Genomic DNA, 20,057 nt, shown 5'->3' with positions numbered 1-20,057 from the left:
GGGAAAGGAAATCGGCCATGACGTTCAGTTTGCCTGGAATGTACGTGATGTGGAAATCAAATTGGGCGAAGAAGTGGGTCCATCGGGCCTGTCGAGTGTTGTAGCACTCGAATTGCCTTAACACCTGCAAATTCTTATGGTCCGTGCGAATGGTGAACGGGAACCTGCCTCCCTGAAGGAGGTGACGCCACTCCACACAAGCAGCCTTCATGGCTAACAGTTCCCGCTCTATGACCGAATAGTTCCTTTGGCTGATGTTTAACGTTTTTGAGAAGTAGGCCACAAGATGTTCTATGCCCTGGACTTCCTGAAGAAGAACAGCTCCGATGGCGGCTGCTGAGGCATCGGTTTCAAGAATGAAGGGCAAGTTCTGGTTGGGTTGTTGAAGGATGGGTGCGGAACAGAAAGCGTCCTTTAGATCCCCAAAGCCGTCTTCGGCTTCGATCGACCATTTGAATGGTTCTGAGGACTTCTTTAAGAGAGTAGTAATGGGTAATATCCTTTGAGAGAAATTGGGGATAAACCTCCGGTAAAAGTTAGCCAAACCCAAGAATCTTTGGATCTCTTTGACTGAGGTGGGTGAGGGCCAATCAAGTATGGAGGACACCTTGTGTGGATCCATAGATATTCCATGATCAGACAGGATGTATCCTAAATAGGGTATGGATGAGGCTGAGAATACGCATTTGGCAAGCTTGACTGACAAGTGATTGTCTCTAAGTCTTCGGAAGACTTCCTTGACGTGTTCTTCGTGATCTTCACGATTGCTTGAGTACATCAGAATGTCATCAAGATACACCAAAGTGGTTTGACATATCAGATCAGAAAACAGTCTATCCATAAATCGTTGGAATACCGACGGGGCATTAACCAACCCAAACGGCATAACTTGGTACTCAAAAAGTCCGAAAGGAGTCCGGAATGCTGTCTTCCATTCATCTCCGTCCTGCACGCGGAGAAGGTGATATGCATTCCTTAAATCGAGCTTGGTGAATATCGTGGCTCCATGAACTGCCTGTAGGATTTCAGTGATCAAAGGCATTGGGTAGCGATCCTTTATGGTGACTTTATTAAGGCCCCGATAGTCTATGCACGGCCTTAACTCCTTAGACTCCTTCTTGGAGATGAAAAACATAGATGCCCCCGTGGGGGACTTAGATGGTCTTATGAGCCCGTTTGCCATATTAATGTCCAAATACTCTTGGAGGAATTGTTTCTCTTCCAAAGACAGTGAAAACATTCTACAAAAAGGCACTAGCGCTCCTGGAGTAAGGTCAATGCAACAGTCCTTGGGCCGGTGCGGAGGCAGTTCGATGGGCGTCTTCTCAGTGACCACCTCGGTAAACTCTTTAAGGTAGTCTGGCAGACAGTGCACTGTCCTGGTCTCACAACTGTTCGTAGTCTTGACGGTCTCGAACTTGGGCTCGGGTAAGCATTCTGACTTGCAAAAGGGGGATTGAAAACTCAGCAAGTTCCTGGACCAGTCAATACTGGGGTTGTGCCTGCGTAGCCAGCTTATCCCCAAGATGATGGGGAAGTGAGCGGCTCTGATAATGTCAAATGTGATCCTTTCGGAGTGTTGTTGTATAGACAATGTAAGTTCTTCGGTGGTGTGAGTGATCATGCCTGAGCTTAAAGGTTCGCCATCCACCCCTTCAACCTTCTGATCTTCTTGCTTAGTGATTCTCTTCACTCCCTTCTTCTCTGCCCAATGGGTAGCTATGAAATTACCCGCTGCCCCACAATCAAGTAGAGCTAGGGTGGTTACTTCTTTGGTGTCTAGTCTGAGGGTAACTGTGAGCACCATCAAACGGGAGTCCTCAGAAGTCTCCATAGATGACACAGAAAGAGGAGCATAGGGACTTGGACCAGCCCCTCGGTGGTGTGTCCCAACATTTACAGAGAGCGCGCGTTTCCCGACCTTCTGGGCGGTACATCCGGGCAATCCCTTAGCATATGTGTGGAAGATCCCCAGCACATACACAGGGAGCCTTCCCCGCGCCGTTTACGTTCCTCAGGTGTGAGTGGGGCTCGAGTTGTGCCAATCTGCATTGGTTCTTCCTTAGAGGTTCGTTGGAAGGGTGCAGACGTGGACGGGTGAGTTTCCAAGAGAGGGGGTACACTTGAATTAGTTCTTTTCTTTTCCAGACGTCTTTCCGAAGTCAATTCGGAAGGTAGCGCTCAGAAGCTCAGCAAAGGACACAGGCCTTTCAATCCGCGCCAGCTCATCCTTTAGGTCTTCTCTTAAGCCTCGCCGAAATATGGCATACTGAGCCTGCTCCTGCCAACCTGATTCAGCTGCCACCTGTTTGAAGGCTGTGATGTATGTCAGGAGATCTGAACTTCCATGACGGATATCAAGAAGATCTTCCGAGGCCAAAAAGGTACTTTCAGTTTGCAGAAAGGTTTGCTGGATCAGGGTTTTGAAAGCGTTGTAGTCCTGCAATACCGGGTCAGGCTGATTTACCAGCGGGGTGGCCCATGCCAGGGCGTTCCCGGTCATGTGGGTGATCATAAACCCCACCTTGGCATGGTCAGATGCAAAGGTCTGGGGGCGAAAAGAGAAGTGTAGATTGCAGGCGCCAAGAACTCCTTGACCCTTTTAGGGGAGCCATCAAACTTGCCTGACACTAGGAGAAGTGGTGGTAAATGAGGGTCTCTCCCTATCAGTCATGCGTTGCTGTAGGGTGGCATTAGCTTCCTTGAGGTTCTGCATTTCCAAATTCAGACTTTGTACAGTAGCTACAAGTTCTTGTACCTGCTGCGGGGTGGCCATCTCTTTATGGCATCGCAAACTGTCACCAGGACCTGTGATGTCTTTGTCAGAAAACATTGACTCCGAATTTCCACCCTCCCCTGACTCTTCACCTTCGTCTTCTTTCCAAGAACCCTTCTTTTCTTTTCTTCTTGATCGCTCCTTTTTTTTATAGAGATAAGGACGACCACGGAAGGAAGCCACCGTGCCTCCCAAAAGGGTGACCATGGGCCCCCCACCGGGACCGTCAAGGAGGGGAAAAAGCCCTTAAGCACAAAAAACCCCTGAGCAATCACAGAGCTTCTCGGGAGGAGGGAATCCCAGGGTACACTTGGGGAGTAGTAGGCTGGACGTGAGGATCCAAAGGAGAATGTGGTGGAATCCCCTGAAGGGGGAAGCTGTCCAGACAGAAGCTGGCACAAAACCAGGCTGGAGCGCAGAACAGCAGAGGCGAAGACAGGAAGCCGGCTTAGGTAGGTGCACGGGAGTCTAATACAGCAGAAGTATCCAAGCGGTAAGGAACAGGCAGTCCAGTAAACAAGCCGGGGTCTGGCACACGGGAAGGCAGCACAGCAGAAGTATCCAAAAGGGTAAGGAACAGGCAATCCAGAACAAGCCGGGATCTGGCACACGGGAAGGCAGGTAAGGAGGGGAGATGTGTAAAGAAGGAAAACAGGAAGAAGGGAGTAGAAAATAACACAGAGGAAGAGAAAACCAGACTCAAGGAAGATGGGACGGAGGGAGGGTAAGCACAGACTGGAAGGAGGACGAAGGTGGCGGGGAACAGGGCTGAAAACGCAGGATACAAGGAAAGAACAAAAAAGAAGCAGCAGCGAAGAGGGGGGAAAATAGGAGATTCCGAACTGGGCACAAGGACCCCGAACGAAGGGAGGAACGAGCAACAAAGAGGGAGCAAGAAGGTAGCACAGCAATGCAGAGCTTGCGGAAAGAAAACCGGAAGCGTTGCGACGTGTCCGCTACCCGGAAGAAGCAGGTTAAAACTCTGGGTCGCGGAACGCACAACCAATTGGACGGATCAGAAGAAAAGGGGCGTGACTAGGAATGCAGCCGGGCGAGACGGGAATTGGAGTCCGCGTCGCCAGCAGCTCCACAAACGCATGAGCTCGCCGGTGTGACACCAGCAGACAGTCTGCAGCAATCCTCTGCTTAACCGTTTCTCCTGATCCAACCAAGGAGATCCGAAAGATAACGGCACACTGCAGGCACACTTAAGGTTGCTTTCAGACAGCTCACAGACATAGAAAATCAGGATTAATGGGAGCCGACAAGCAGAGCTCACAGGGAGTCCACCATTTCTGGTCGGCCCACGAGCAGCCTCATGGTCATTCTCTTCATTACAATTAGGCTTATATTATATTGGCTCTGGTACCTTAGATAGTTGTAGTTTGGACTTTAGGTGGAAACCTTGATTAAAAGCTGTGAGTCACGGAATTCTTTGTTTGTCAATTGAGTCTTGGTGGAACTTTGGAACATTACTACATACTTTGCTGTCTCTATATGAAGCCTTAAAACTTTGGACTGAAGGTTTGGTTTACCGGATTTCTTTTGTCTGGGCCCTGCATCCTACCTGTGGTCGATGGACAAAACTGAACTTTATCTGCAAGCCACAAACATTTGTTGAGCGGGCATGATTCAATTTCAGAACGTGTACATTCAAGTAGTGGGCCTGGTGGGCAGAATGTCCAGCTACATTTCTGTTATTGTTTTAATAGTGATATATTCTTGCTTCACTGTTACAGACACTGTCCGTACCACTTGCCATGAGATTGATGGTCCCTCTGCACATCACTGGGTTAATAATTATTTTGCAATTCTCCTGGCAGTATGCCTGGATCTTTAATCTTACTGATTGTTGTGTTTGTGCCCATTTGTCACATGATTTATCTTCCAGTTTTCCCACTGCACCCATCTCCTTTCAGTGTGGGGATGTCTGTATGGATATCAAGTGGGTTACCCATTCCCAGGGCCCAGGACCATGTAGGGATGTTCATTCCCATTTAGGTTTTACATGTCCTCCGAAATTTCCCCACCCCGGATCAAGTATGTACTAAACCAGGAGCTCCCACCTTTCCTCCCAGCTATTGGTCTCATATATTATACTAACAAAGATTCTTTGTTCACGGGAGCTTGCAAATGTCATTATTACATATTCACCGAGTACAGTGTAGATATGAACAATGTTACATTTGCCTTTGGATGTAATTTGGCTTTCTCCCAGTCCGGGTACGCTACATATTCTGCAACATACGTCATCCTTGGGGAGAAAGCTTATCCCTGGTTACCAACCAATTGGTGAGGGAGTTGTTACATGTAATTTATTCTGCCTGCAGTGCATCATACTCCTACTTTTCCCATTCAGTCGGATCCTAGGAGAAGCACTGTCTGGGAAAATATTGTTGCTGCAGTGGGATATCTAATACGCCCTAGGGATTATTTGTTTACGGTTAGTAGAGGATATTGCTAATGCCACTTCATCCTCTTTTGATATGATATGGCATTCATAATGCAGCTATACACAAGTGTTTCAAAGTGCGTCGAGGCAAGGGAGGGGGAACAGGGGAAGACAGACAACGATCTTACTAGGCCTGGTGACATTTAGATTGTGCAAGTGACACTATTACCTTGAGAGCAAGTAGCCATTCGAACCATGGTGCTTCAGAACCGTGTGGCCTTAGACATCTTTTGGGCTTCTCAAGGAGGTGCCTGTGCAGTCATGAAATGCGAGTGCTGTACTTAAATATTAAGTTACTCAAGTAATATTACTGACATTGTTAACCACATTTGTCCTACAGTAAGCCTCCTCCACACCAGTCCAGAGGCTACGTGGCCTTTAGGTCTCGGAAGATAGGTCTATTGGGACCCCTGTGTGCGTCTATTGGTCTGATTTTACTTAGAATGCTAGTTATAATTCTGAGTCTATCCTGTCTGTCAATGGTTTGCAAGTGCCTCTATTATCGGTAATCCAACACCTATTCTGAGGTTTCTCAAACTGCCCAACTGCTTTACTGTCATGTGACTGAAGATACAGTTTGTTACGATATGCCAGGATGTGACATTTGTTCCCCTAGAGATGGTTGTGAGGAGACTGGAGTGAAGGTCTCATAGGAGGGGAATGTGGGGGAAAGTTTGGGAACTGAAAATTGTATTTCCTCTCTTTGCATATTACTGCATTATAATGGTGAGCAAACCACCATCTCCTGCTTGTGCAAGGCCAGGCTTTTAGACTTACTGTGCATGTCTTTGTAATAAAGGCGCTTCGCCTAGTGTTTAGAGGTGCTCGCGTTCACATCTCTCGCTTCTGACGCATTTCCCTTTTGGCATATGTAAGCATGTTTCAATTATCAGATTACAAGCATTCTCGCCTGCTGTCCTAACCTCCATGGACCCCGGAAACCGTAGTCGTGCTGCTCCCTTATGCTCGTTCCAGACTGGGGTTTCTCTTCCTCCTCGTTGTGGTGCCCGCAGTCTCTGCAGCATTGCCGCGGGACTCCTGCTCCATTCACCCACGGAGACAGGCTTTCCCGCCGCCTCCCTGCACAGTGTTCTCTACGTCCTTAGAGGTTGCCATGCGCCTCCTCGACGCCAGAGTGTGAGGACGTCGCCTGCTCCTGTCACATGACCCCAACTAGGAAGCACACTATAAAAACCTTGCCAAATTGCAATATTGTGCTTCTCAACATTCCTGTGAGTGGTGTGCTGCTACGTTTGTCCTGTGAATCTGATTTTTTTTTTTTTACCTCTGCTGTGTTCTACTGTATTACTTTGGATTACCCTTGGCTTCTGGAGATGTAATGCTGTGACTTCCTGTTTTCTGGCTTTTGACCCCTCCTTCTGCTTCCCTGCATTTTGGCTTGTATTAACCTTATGTTTTGAGGTTTTTGGAACTTTCTCATGAAACTGTTTGGAAACTTTGACCTTTTGGGAGGGGCAGGGGTTGATTTCTTGCCTAGATATTGCTCTCTGAACTGTTCGTCACTGGGCACTTTTGCTGTTGCTATCGACCAGTGGGATTGAGTGTACCAAGGAACTGTGGCCTTCAACGCTCCCACTCCTTTTGCAGGCACTTCATCTCCTTGTCTACAGCTGGTGCTCCCAATAGGTAGGTTTATTCGCCTGGCTCACTGTCACCCAATACCCTGTGCTAAGAGTGGGGATTAACCATGTCCTTTTGTTCTTCTTTAGCTACTTGGGATCCACTGCTGCAGTTCCTGTTCCCACCTGTGGCCTCAATAACTGGTTAGGGAGTCTGTATTTTCTCTCTGACTGATGCTGAGGGTCGGAGGTATAACGCATCTGGGAGTTCTAGTGTTTATTTGTGACACCTGCCTCAGAGCATGTGTGAAACTTTGCGTATCCTTGACTAAATGTATTACGATATGCTCTCCTCCCTGATGAACTAACATGAAAGAGTGCAGCTGGTATTAAAGACTTGCATAATGTGGCTTTGTTCTCTGCCAACAACATTGTTTCAGTATGGTTCCTGGCTGCGTTTGGACAACCCCTTCCATTGAAATGCATATGTTCCTTTGTGTATAAGAGAACGGCACGGAGGGAGGGGTGCCGAAGTCTTGTGCTGCTGTTGGTCTGTTTTTGTTATTGCTTTTACTAATAAACTGTTCACCAATCAGCTGGAATAGTGAGTGGTCTTTTTTCCACCACAATCGTCATTTTTATTTTATCTCATTGAGCATGTGTTAGGCGCATATACAACTGAATTGTGTTTCAAAGTGCCACAAGGCTAAATAGGAAGGGAGAAGGGGAAATAATACCAATGGCAAAAACTGTAAATATACAGTTGTGGTCCTACTAGGACTTGTGAGAAGAAGTGCAGAAGATAGGAATGGAAGGGGTTTGGGGGGTAGAGAGGTGGACAAGTGCTGGTGGAGGGCCCAGGAGGGAAGTGTTAAGGGGAGCTAAGGAGGAGAACCTCAGGCTAAGAGCTAGTGCAGAGGACTCCAAAAGGTGGGATGCAGAGGCGCCAGGCAGGGGGCCTGAAAGGGCAATGCAGTGGGGGAGGGTGCTGGAATCGACTGGGAAGAAGGGCCTGGAATCCTGTGGGATTCATGGGGATCAGGACACTGGTCACAGCGGCAGTAGAGTGATTAACAGGGAAGGGATGTTGATATATGGTGGTTATTCATGGCATCCGTATCCAAAAAGAAACTGCATTATTGAAAGATATACACAACAGACTAAACAGGCAAAAGGGGAACTTGCACAAGCTCCAGACACAACATGGCCAAATGGCGAATGCAGGCCTATATGCTGATGTGGTTGATGCTCTTCGGCAAGTAAATGAAATGGCAGATTCGGAAGTCTGTTATTCATATAGACCTGTGGACACATGTAAACAAGACAAAGCCAAGAGGCCCGGTTGCTTATTAGCTTGCGTTGTGAATCAGGAGCGTGGAGATACAAGCATAATGGAGAACCTTAATAAATGGGGCGATAGGATTCTCAACAAAAAAAAACAATAAATGGTAAATGTATTAAACAGACCTACGAGATGCTTTGTAGCTCCAAAAGGTTTAGTAGGGACATCGAGATTGAAGCCACTTGTCTTCCCAGCGATCACCCTGATGGGAAGCAGAAGCTTGATGCACCAGTAGAATTATCTGAAATGTTAAGACATCTGGGAATTGGCTGCTTGGAAGGTGTCTGGTCCGGGTTGGCTTACCTCATATTTCTATAAGTCCTACAAGGAGGATTTGTGTACAGTAAAGTATTTATTAATGGTCCTCTAATCGAATCACTCAATGAGGTTGGAATTGTCTTAATCACCAAACCAGCCATAATTCAATGGTTCGTATAGACCAGATGCTAAAAAGGGATAACAACATACTTGCTGTAGTGGCCAACAGGGTATACATCTGTATTACTGCTCTAATCAACCTCAATCAATCCGGTTTCATGCCAGACATGTCGAACGTTTTAAACCTTGTAGGTTGTTCAACACAATGCCATTACTCACGTTGTCCCTGAAAGTGATCACCACATTTCTAGATGTGGAGAGGGCGCTCAACTCTGTGGAGTGGACATTCTTGTGGTGCAACTTTAAGAAAATTGGTTTAGGAGCCAGAATGATTTGATAGAAAAGCTGACTCTATTACCAGGGTACTGATGAATTCGGATTTGTTAGAGATTGGAAAACTCAAAAGGTTGCCCCAGAAAGAGTAGTCCTCCCTCTCTTATATTGTTTGCACTGGCCATCAAGCCTCTAGCCCTAGCACTCCAGCAGCTCAATTTTCATAGGGGCATACATCGACCCGACTGCAGCAGCCTTATATCCTCGTATGCAGACCACATGGTGTTATACATCAGGGGGCCTGTGGATGACCTTAAATCATTGGTATTGAGATTTTCCAGATGCCCATGTCAGCGCACGCTAACTCCCCACTAGATATGGGATTTCACTAGTGCCCAAGGTTCTTGACAAATTTGTGAGTCAATACTGCTCCGACTACAGTTGATTTGTAGAAGTAAAATTATGTCCTGCTACTAGAGTCATTGCCTAAGCAGATGTGTAGATACGCAAGACGTGCAGATACCTTGCCTGTCAGTGATGGGATGTACATATCTACTCAGATTGTAGACAACATTTCCTGAAGAGGAATAGTTGATCCCTCTTGGTAACCGTGGTACACTCAGAAAGTTCCGCAATGAGTAGCACTGGATACCAAGAGACCGGTCCAGGGTGGGAAATCCTCAGGAAAAGAAAACCCTCCGGATGGTGGTTGCAACAGATTTAGAAGACAGAATGAAGCTGAGATTCCCAGAAGGGTGAGGCCTGGGCTGGAGGAGCTCTCACAGAGTAAATGCAGCAGTCTGGATGGAACAGTTAAGGAAATACAGCTGCTGTGTCAGGTACGGAGCACAAGAAGTGTACAGACAACACTACACCCCAGACAGAGAAGGGGCAAAGTAAGAGAAACACAGAGACAAGGAAAGAACTTGGATGGAGTAGAACGAAAACAATGTCTGATGAAGGGACAGCCAGTACCTGAGGGTTTGCAACGCACAGTCTTTCGGTCTTCCGGGATACAAGAAAGGACAGTGGAACGCGTCAAAAGCAGAAGCACCTGCCAATTGGTTCATGCAGCAGTAGCCATCTTGGTGGATGTGTCAAGATCCTTTGGAGGCATCCACCTGGTGAAATTACACGCCTGAACGCAAAATGTCCTGTGTACTGGTAAATCAAGGGACTGGGATTCAGGCAATGCCACCAAAGCCTCACAGTCTTCCTGCGCATGATAAGCACATGATAGCATGCCCCCCCTCCCATTGCCTAAGGGTCTTGGTTTCCGCAGATGTATACATTTTATTAAATAAATACATCTATCTAGATATCTCAACCAATAGTTGAATGAGTTTGGAAGTCAACTGTCCTGTTTCTAATGAGTTTTGCACCAACTTCCAGTCACAGTGGGTTAGTTGAAACATGTGTACACAGTCCAAAAGGCGTATCAGAGTCAAAGTGCTTCATTTGTCTTGTCAAAATGCTATAACTAATTGTCACATGGTGTCTGCCTTGAGGCTGTCTAAAACAAACTCCTAGTCATCTCAACCCACAACTATAAAAAGTATGCACTGGTTGCAAGTTCTTCACTGTATTGTCCATACAACTGTGAGTTTCCCTTCCCCTCGTACTAGTTAGGTAGAAGGATACTGGAGGTACAGCAAGCGTGGTAAGGCCTGGTTGTTCTCCTGGTAAATTCCACAAGATTAAGGGGCCGTATGAGGCTGTTATATGTGTAGCTTTCCATGCAGTAACTTTGTACATGCTCTTGTAGAAGCTCTTTACATTTCTCTCAATCCGCACCATTTCGTTCCTCCACTGTAAGCAAGTTTAGATTTGGTGGAAAGAGATCTTTGCAGGGCCTACTATTGTAACATATGCTTAGCATAATTCCCACAAACTATGTTGTGTTTGAGAGGGTGGGTGGGATAAAAATGCATTTTCAGTAATATCTTTACTGTGCACATTTAACATGGGTCAACTGAAAGTATAAAGGGGTAAAGTAAAAACAAGTTAAAAGTAATAAGGGTAATCGCAAGGGTATATAGAAAACAGATACAGTGGGTCGCTGCGATTAAAAGTAAAACAAGACCTCTAATGCAAAGCAAAAATAAAAAGGACTACTGCAATGCAGACCACTGATAAAGAGACATTGAGCCCTCCTATAATTACGGTTGCCATGCAGGTTGAGGGATTGTGTTTTCGGGGCAATATGGGTTTTAGGAGATTTAATCAGCAAGGCAGGAAGGCCATAATAATCACCGGTTACAAAAGCTAAAACTCTAGGAAGCTATTTGAAAAGTAAAGATCTGTACAAGTTGAGGCCTTTGGTATAATTTATTGGAACCTTTCAGTTGAAAATTCCAAACTTGCAAAACATAGTGTGGGGTTATGCAACATTATTAGGGCTGTTTTCTTATTAGGCTGTGCCTCAATGTCAAATTGTAGCAGGTAAGATAGGTCGGAGGTACGCGCGCCCCAGATTGTTGTCTAGCCTGCAGTCACAGGTTTCTATTCGGAAAGCGATGACTCAGAACCTCCTGTTCCAAGGTTGATAATATCACCTGCTAGTATAGCATTTACAAATAGGGGAATTCAGCATGAAGTGCTAAATAAGAATGCGATATTCGCATCTCCACAGGGATATTTGAATGGCACAGGCGCGCTATACAATTACACGCAAATATATCATACCATTATTGTAGACATTCATTCACATGGCCCTATTTAGCAATGATGCAACTCACATTTGTAATCGGAGGTTAAAGCAAATGACCAAAGCACATACCAACTTAGCATCTTCCAGCTCTCTCTTCAGGTCCTCTTCGCCCAGCAGCCACTCCATCAAGATGAGGCTACCAGCCGAGACTTGATTCCACTGTTCCAGCAGATCACAAAGTATGCCAAATGCGAGATCCAGGGCCATGGGTGGATTCACTACACAGAATCCAAGCTCTAAATCAAGAACGAAGAACGCAGAAAATTAAACACACACGCACAGATTTTGTTCAAGCAAACATGAACCCTACATAAGTATATTAGGCACAGCTATGCAGTATACTGCAATGGCAACAATGTATTTAGTGTAACAATACCCCCTTCAGGCTGAGCACTTTGTCATTTTACGACTTGTATGACCAGAAACAAAATGCCTACTATTATTCTGTTTATTGATGCCACCATATAGGTCTGCAATAACTCATACTTTTATTTAAGACAGAAAACATTTACATCAAAGCAGACACAAAAAGTAATAAGCATATTGCTTATTACTATCAAAAGCAATATAACCATAATTACGACTATAAATACATTTTCATATGAATTGTCGTAAACAACACGTCTCTAATCCCACAGTATATTCAAGGGGATATAGCTGCACTCAATGGGTTTTATTCACAAAAGCTTTTTATAATGGTGCAACCCCGTTGGAAAACTTTCTGTGAATCAGGCCCAGTGTGTTTTTCTCACACGGTTATTTTGCACCTGAAGGCACCCTATATCCCTAACCAATTGATTACCTTTATCCATTACAAATATATGAATATACTTCTACCAGACCTTCCTGATTTACCTTTTTCCAAAGATGGACACAGCATTAACATAATAGCAGTCTGTCTTCACAATGATTACTTTTTAATAAAGCTGATTTGAAAGAACAAAATGGAGTTGTGTAAATATTTCTCAGTACTGAATGCAAGCAAAAGAGAATAGCAAAGGAGTCCAAGGAAATCAAGTGGGATTTGTGGGGGCTCGCACTCCCAATACATTTTAAAAATAATCTTTTAAAATGGTGCTTTTGACAGCATTCCTTTTATAAATTGAATGGCTTTTTACCAAATTTAAAACAAAATCAGTTCTGTAGGTTAACACATGAAAAAGTCCTATCGATGCCAGGTCACTAACAACACATAGGACAATTTGCTAACACATTAACAAGATGCCTGTGCCCACTATAGATAACAGTACTGCCAGTGTAAAAGAAACTTCACGATGCTGGTGCCTATCATATATGCCAGCACTGCCAAGGACATGTCATGAAGTATCTGTCTAAAGCAAAACAAAAGAGGTGATGGCTGGAAGGTTTTGAATTCATCTGAACTTCTGGCATTGCTCTGAGCAACCCTCCAGACCATTGCTCTTTGCCTTCCGAGCCATTACAGAAAGGGGAAAGGACATATGCAAATCAGGCTTTATCCCTTCCCAAAAAGGGCAGTCCAGCCCAAACTGCTTGGTCACATTCCTTGTGCATGAGACCACAAGTAACCCCAGACATGTTTCAGCCTTGTTAGGTGACATCAGTGAGGTGTAGCTTGAGTCTCTAAGCCCAGCAGGCACTGGACCCCAGTCTGGGCATACCCATTCCACTCAGGGTGACTAAGGCAGGTATACAATATTAATAAAGCAACAACACAGCTCAGACAGTGTGTGAGACCGTTGAGAAATAAACACGCTGTTAATGTGCACCGGAGGAGTTAATACTAAGAGTCCCAGATGGCTGTGCCGTTATCCATGCATTGATAGGTCTCTCCTAGCTTAATCATGTCCATCAGTAACAGCTTACTGGGCAACATGAATGCTTCATGAAGATATTTTAGTTGGTTTTATTAAACCTGTCATTTTTCAATAACTGGCTAGTGTGAGAGCAGATTACTGCCCATTCAGAACCTGTTGCATCCATGCCTATCACAGACATCCATTTGTCCATCATATTAACACAAGCCATGTTGTCATCAAGATGCACATGGCAGAGAATGGTTCTACATCTTCACCTAGCAGCAATCCACTCAATGCTTTATATGTTGGACACTCAATTTGCACGACCAGAAAGCCCAATCAGGTTTTCACAGTACAGTCCACTGTTGCTCCATATACCAAGAAATGCTTGGTGACCAATTGCCACTTATCACACACATCTGTTAAACAAAGCATCCCACCCTCTGAATATAGATCTACTATTGTCATTTAAAGCCTTACAAATGTAAACATTGCTGCAAACAGGCTTATTACGAATGAGGGCTGGCGAAATGTTATTAAGTCAGTCAGACTGGAAAGCACAGCATACCTCAGAAAGGATTCCTTACATCAGGAAAAGGGCTGGTGTAAATGAGTTGCCATTATTGTACCTTGAGGAGAGTGCGCATACAGCTGGTAGGAGCTGGCCACTACTCGGGTTGCCCTCTTCATCAGTGGGGGCATTGAAAGATTATCCTCTCATATAGTTTGTGCGCCTTGAGGGCTTTGAGTGTGTATGATGCCGGAATGGATGTTGGAAGGTATGATGAATGCCAGTGGTGTGACAGCCTCAGTCTACCCTAAGAATGTCCTCAAAAGTAAGCCAAACCTGGCTGCGAGGAGTTGATGGATGAATGCGTTGTTCTTTTAATGATGTGTCATTCCGCAACATCCTGGGAGAATAAGTAATTTGTAAGTGCCCTGCATAGACAGAACAAAAGAGAACGTCTTTAGAGCATACATGAGACCTAAAAGTCAAAGAAGAGCTCATATAAATAGTGCTTTTTGGCGAGTGCCCTGGACTGCCTAATGTGTATGACATGGGTTGCTCTAAGGTAGCCATGGGGGGGTATCTAGGTTCCCTTTGAGCCACAAGATGACTGAGACCATTAATGGGATGGCTCCAGGGATGCAGCATGGTGGCCAACCCAAACCAAAGATTAATATGGTCCATATGAGCATTGGGGGCGAGGATAACAGATCACACTAAGCAGGATGCATCGCTGAAACACAGGTGGGAAAAACCTCTCTGTAGATACAGTGAGGGCCCATGGAGCGCACAGTGCAAAAGGGGTTTATGGCCATGGCATCCTTCCCATGTTTTATGTTAAGGAAGATAGCCAACCCCAATGGACACAGAGCAAGGTAGGTTGCCTTGGTCATGAGAAGGGATGTCAGGCACTACACCATGGTTTTTTTGCCCTCCACATAGGCTGTCCATTGGAAGCGGGTTCTTGAAGGAAGCTAGACTCCAAGTTTGCAGGCTCATGGGAGCACAAGGTAGGATTTGAGATTGGAGAGAACCCCAATTTAGTAACTGCCAAAGGTGTTTAGGTAACAAAAGTCTCTTGTAACCATAGGAAAGTAGGTCACCCCTACAGGGAAGGAAGGGGCAGAGGGTGGTACAAGGGCTGACCAATCTATATAATCTCCAATTTGTCAACCATAGGGATGGAGCCGGGTGGATAAGGGTTACAGAACAGTTGGCCTGCAGGACTTCCTTGATTACTAGGGCACAGCTGTCAGTTACCTACAGGCCCTTAGTGTAATTCAGAACAGTTAATGGCCCGTTAGGAACTCAATAGATGAGTAGTTGGCTATCTGTTATTCACAGGTTTCATCATTTCTGCATCATTGTGCATATAATACCAGCTGCGTACCCATTCAGCAGCCGACCGCACAACAGGTCCACACCCAAATGACACAACTAACCTGACTGAGTAACCAAAAACACAATAGTGATGATTTAATGAGGACTCCCTTAACATCTCAACATAAAAAAAAATGTGTTCAAGTTTTGAATCAAGGTAGTGGTCAGTGTTGTGTCTCACTTGTCCCAATTTTTGACATTGGCTAAAATGCTGCATAACCCCATTGAGGTATATACCAAAGCCCCTTCACAGCTGTGAGGTTAAGGGCTGCTCTTACAAATGAGTGTAATTTTAGGGTGAATGGCAAAGGACATAAGCTGCCCTGCCGATGCACAAGGCATCTAAATGAGGAGGGCAGAGACATTGGTCGGAGCACAAGCGCAAGGAGACCAAAAAGAGAGCAGAGTGGATCCCAACTGTTGTGGCCAATGGAGCTCTAGCCTGTGACACACTCTGTTTGCAACAATGGCCCATAGTCTGTTGATCAACTAGGGTAGACACAATAACTTGCTGCACTACTGCCTTGAACAGGAAGAAGGCAGTAAGAGAGTGTAGATCGCTGGTAACTAGGCCTGTGGACATACTGTGGTGTCTCATAGATCCGTAGAGTGGAGCACCCTCCGCCTGCGCCAGTGCAGCAAATGCATGCTAGGAGGAACCATGTAGACCACCAAGGGTCAGGATTAAGATGGTCACCTAACATCATATCTCTGACACCCGCTAATTTAAGCGACTTCCCTTTTATAAGAGGGCATCCACACCCGCTCAAGTCCGTAAAGGAATAAAGGTACCCACAGCCAGAGACTAGAACGGAGCAGCATGGACCATCCATGTCGCACACCGCGTAGCAGAGCTACGGGCCTCAGGCACTGGAGCCAAAACACATTGGGTGCCGAGGGGAGGATAAAAGGAGCTGCTCAGAGGTGTTGGGCCATCTAAGCGTGGAAGGTGAAGGACCCGTCTGTGAAGCAACCCAAGAACTGTCGGAGGGAGCATGAGGCTGGGTGAGACATCAATGACCTGAAGCAGGCTGCCTTGTGTGGACTTGATTGGAGTGGAATGAGAGGGATATCTGCTCAAGTCTAAAGGTAAAGAAAGGTGTCCTATAGAAGAGGAGAGATGTTCGATAAGATGATCATAGTATGAGAATAATATCCCCCTGGATGTCTCTAGACTCAGATTTCATATTAATGACTGTCCAAAGTTAAGAGGTCTACAGAAAAGCTTCCCAAGACCATCTTAAAAGAAACATTTGGAACTAGTCTGAAAAGTTCTCTAAACCCCAAATATGGCAATCCATCGACAGGCAAAGCAAGGTGAAAATGGCAGGTCTCAAGGCAGATGCTAGAAACATTCTGGTTGAGGTAAAAGCCCTAAGGTCAGAGGTCCACATTTTATATGGCAGAAATAAAAGCTTGCATGGACAAAATTGAAGACAGAGTAGAAACCTTGAAACATAATCAGCTCTCTACAGACGTCTGAGTGGAAACTAGAATAAAACATTTGAAAAACAAGATAGAGATATGTGCTTCCAAGATTGACAACAAGGAAATAGAGAGAGAAGCAACAATATATGTATTTGGGGACTCCAACACAGAGGCGAGACGTTCAAGGTAGTAGAGGCGAGGTTGAAAGCAATGATTGGAAATCACCTTGGTTTGGTTAATGCTTGAGAAATAACCTTTCACAGGGTCCCCAGGAGGATGCCTCCCCAGAGGGCCCAAAGGCAGCAGTAGCCACATTTCAATATTTTAAAGATAAGAGGATCATTCTGAACAAGGCAAGGCAACAGGACACATTGGAATGGGAAGATACCAAAATATTTCCAACATCCTGGAAAACGGCTCTTATCATACCGTTCTTCAAAAATGGGGATCGCCGATCAGCAGCGAACTAAAGACCAATAGCACTGCTGGACATTGAAAGCAAAATATTTATGAAGTTACTACTAAACCACATCTCGAAATGGGTAGAAGATTCTAACATCTTATCACGCTTTCAAACGGGATTCCGGAAAGGCCCCTGAACATCTTTAAATGGTCTGATCCTAAACATATTGAATGAACAAAGAAAAGGGGAAAAAATGCAACCCCTGTATGGAGCCTGGATAGATCTTTCAAAGGCGTTTGATCAAGTAGAACAACCTCTTCTCTGGGAGAAACTCCACAAGTGGGGAATGCCAGAAACACTATTATCCATCTTAGTGGAACTGCACAGGGAAACACATCTGAGAGTTCGGCTTGATGTAATGGGCCATCTTTCAAAGTTAATTGAGGTAAATAGGGGGGTCAGACAAGGGTGCTTGGGAGCGCCTCTTTTCTTTAACCTGTTCTTAGCCGATATGGGACCTTTCTTAGAACCGTCTGCAATGGCAAGCTCAACCATAAATGGGAAAAAGATCTGTTGGCTGGCCTATGCAGACGACATAGTACTTCTTGATAGAACACCAATTGGTCTTCAACATTTACTCGAAAAATTGAATGAGTATGTCGGGCTAAATAAGCTAACAGTCAACCCTGCTAAGTCAAACATCCTGATCTTTAAACAGCCCCTGTCAAAAACAAAGTACAAAAACTAGAACCTAGGAGGAGAAAGCATAAGAATTGTAGAAACCATAAAATACCTGGGATATAACATCCATGCCCATCCGGCACTATATAAGGTAGAATCCGAGGTAATGACCAAAATAACACAAGCTACATCACAAATGATTAAATTAAATTACAAATTTTGTAAATTCTCTATCCTTCTGCTGGTGAGGTTCTACCTAGCAAAAGTGGTCCTAGTGCTACTGTATGGCCTGGAAGCTAAACAAGAACTTTGGTCTGCAAATTGGGAAAGCTTCGAGGGCCAACTATGGAAAAGAGCTTTGTGCCTTCCCAACTGCGCTTCCTTAAAAAGCTTAAGATTTGAGCTTGGTCTCAAGTCGTTGAAATGCATGGCAGAATGGAAACTCATTTCCCTGTATCGAGAAATAATTATGAGTAAAGACTCTACGCTTTATAGAGATCTAAGATATCAAAGCTTGCAAAATAAATCATCTCTTCTGACCTCAATAGGGGAAAAGGCAATGAAAGCACTGATGAGAATAGATCTGGATGAAGAGACTCTGGTCCTAAACCCTCTCAAAGTAAAAAGAAAATTAGAACTCCGGGATTGGATCGAAACAATAGAGAAAGTAAGAGCAGACCCAATCCAAAGTGCTTTCTTGAAGGGAGAGAAGGAACTCGGGAGTCCCTCTCGCTACCTACTGAAATTCCCCAACAGGAAGTTGCGTTCAAACTTCCTCAGAATGAGACTAAACTTCGTCCACTGTGGGGCGGTCTTGGAAAAACGCAACCAAGGGGACATGGCAAAAAAACTGTGCTCAATTTGCATAAACCCTGCCAAACAAACATTAAGGCACCTACTAATGGACTGTGAAGGTTCATGGACCTATCGTTTAAGATTCTTCAGAAATTTTGTGCGCAGAGAGGAAGATATACTATCAGACTTCCTGTGGGACAGAATCATATCAGGTACCAATGCTGCTTTGTCGTTTGCAGCAATTCAGGTGCTAATCAAATGCAAAATAATTATTTAACGTACAAAGGTTAAGGATAAATGCATCTAAACAGCGTGCACATAGGAAACAGAAAACTTGGCAGGGTTGATAAAAAAATAATAAAAAAAATAGGAAAAAAAATGTTGTAGCTCTCTTCTACTTGTTTTATGTTTCTTCATAAACTGTAATATATGTTTTATTTTGTTTCTATTTTGTAAAGGCTTGTCGAGCCAAAACAAATTAAAAAAAAATATTTGAAGACCTCTCTGTGCTCACCCTGGAACAACGAAGATAGTGTAAACCACTGACTATTTGGTTAATGGAGGAGAGAATCCACTATAATTGGAGTTACCTATTTTCTTTATCTTTTAAATTTAAAGGAGAACACTGAGAAACTGAACTGATTCCAAAGATTCTTAAAGATCTGAAGGGGAAACGAGACATGAAGGACCTGGACGGGGCCAAAGGACACTCAGAGAGAAATTTTTAAAGAATTCTCACAACTGGGCATGCAGAAAACAGTGTTTGGTGAGACAAAGTTTAGCAAAATTAACTGCCCTTTGCCTGAGAAATCTTGATGACAAGAGGGTCTTAGTAGCAAGTAATTAGCAGAATAAGTTGCAGAGATGGAAATGAAACAGAAGGGGGTGAGAGATAGACAAAAGGTCTCAGGTGAGGCGATCTGACAGAATTATATTTCTGGAGCAGGGGGAAGAATGAACGAATATTAGGGGTGGAGGAAATGTCACTTTGCTCTAGCAGTGGGACTGAGTGTCCTGGGCGTCTTGAATGTGAGTTCTAATTTTAATTTTGTCATTTCAGTTTATATGTTGGTTTTCTAATGTTATGTGAAATGGGAAATGCACATAGGCAACAAGGGGGGGGGTGGGATCCTATGGAACACAATCTGGTGCAAGAAACAATTGGAAAGTATTATAGAAGAGAAGGGAACATTCTGGGATTAGCCACAATGGAGGGATAAATCATGATAAAAGATCACACCATTATTGTAGCACCTTAGCCAAAACAATGACCACAACTACTTTATCAACTTCACTTCAGACCACCTTTGCTTGTCACCTCTGAACAAACTCCTGTAGGCCGCCCCAGCGTCCTGAGTGCCTGTCTAACCAGCTATACTTCCACAATGCAGTCTATTTGCATACTTTGTCCATGCATGCTTCCATGGTTGCTTTCCAACATACGGTCCTTAGCCTTCCTTATCCTACAGGCACTCCTGGGTGAAGCAGTACAATATAAATTGCTTCACAACATCCAGACCTCTCAGCTTTTTCTTTACAATGCAACCCATTTGCCCAACTTGAACTTGTATGC

The 20,057-nt window shown here is 44.7% G+C and overlaps 1 protein-coding gene across 3 annotated transcripts in view; it reads right to left on the bottom strand.

Moving 5' to 3' along the window:
- THADA (THADA armadillo repeat containing) overlaps nucleotides 1-20,057 on the bottom strand; it is a 2,999,906-nt gene that overhangs the window by 32,347 nt on the left and 2,947,502 nt on the right. For all 3 annotated transcript variants that reach the window (XM_069608464.1, XM_069608463.1, XM_069608465.1), the window contains exon 37: nucleotides 11,581-11,747. In XM_069608464.1, the coding sequence (XP_069464565.1) occupies nucleotides 11,581-11,747 (167 nt within the window). The remainder of the gene's footprint in view (nucleotides 1-11,580; nucleotides 11,748-20,057) is intronic.

This window comes from Ambystoma mexicanum, chromosome 4q (genome assembly GCF_040938575.1).
Source record: "Ambystoma mexicanum isolate Mex_15411 chromosome 4q, UKY_AmexF1_1, whole genome shotgun sequence".
Lineage (NCBI taxonomy): Eukaryota > Metazoa > Chordata > Amphibia > Caudata > Ambystomatidae > Ambystoma > Ambystoma mexicanum.
The sequence above is the reverse complement of the archived record's forward strand: the minus strand, read 5'-3'. Positions and strand labels throughout refer to the sequence as shown.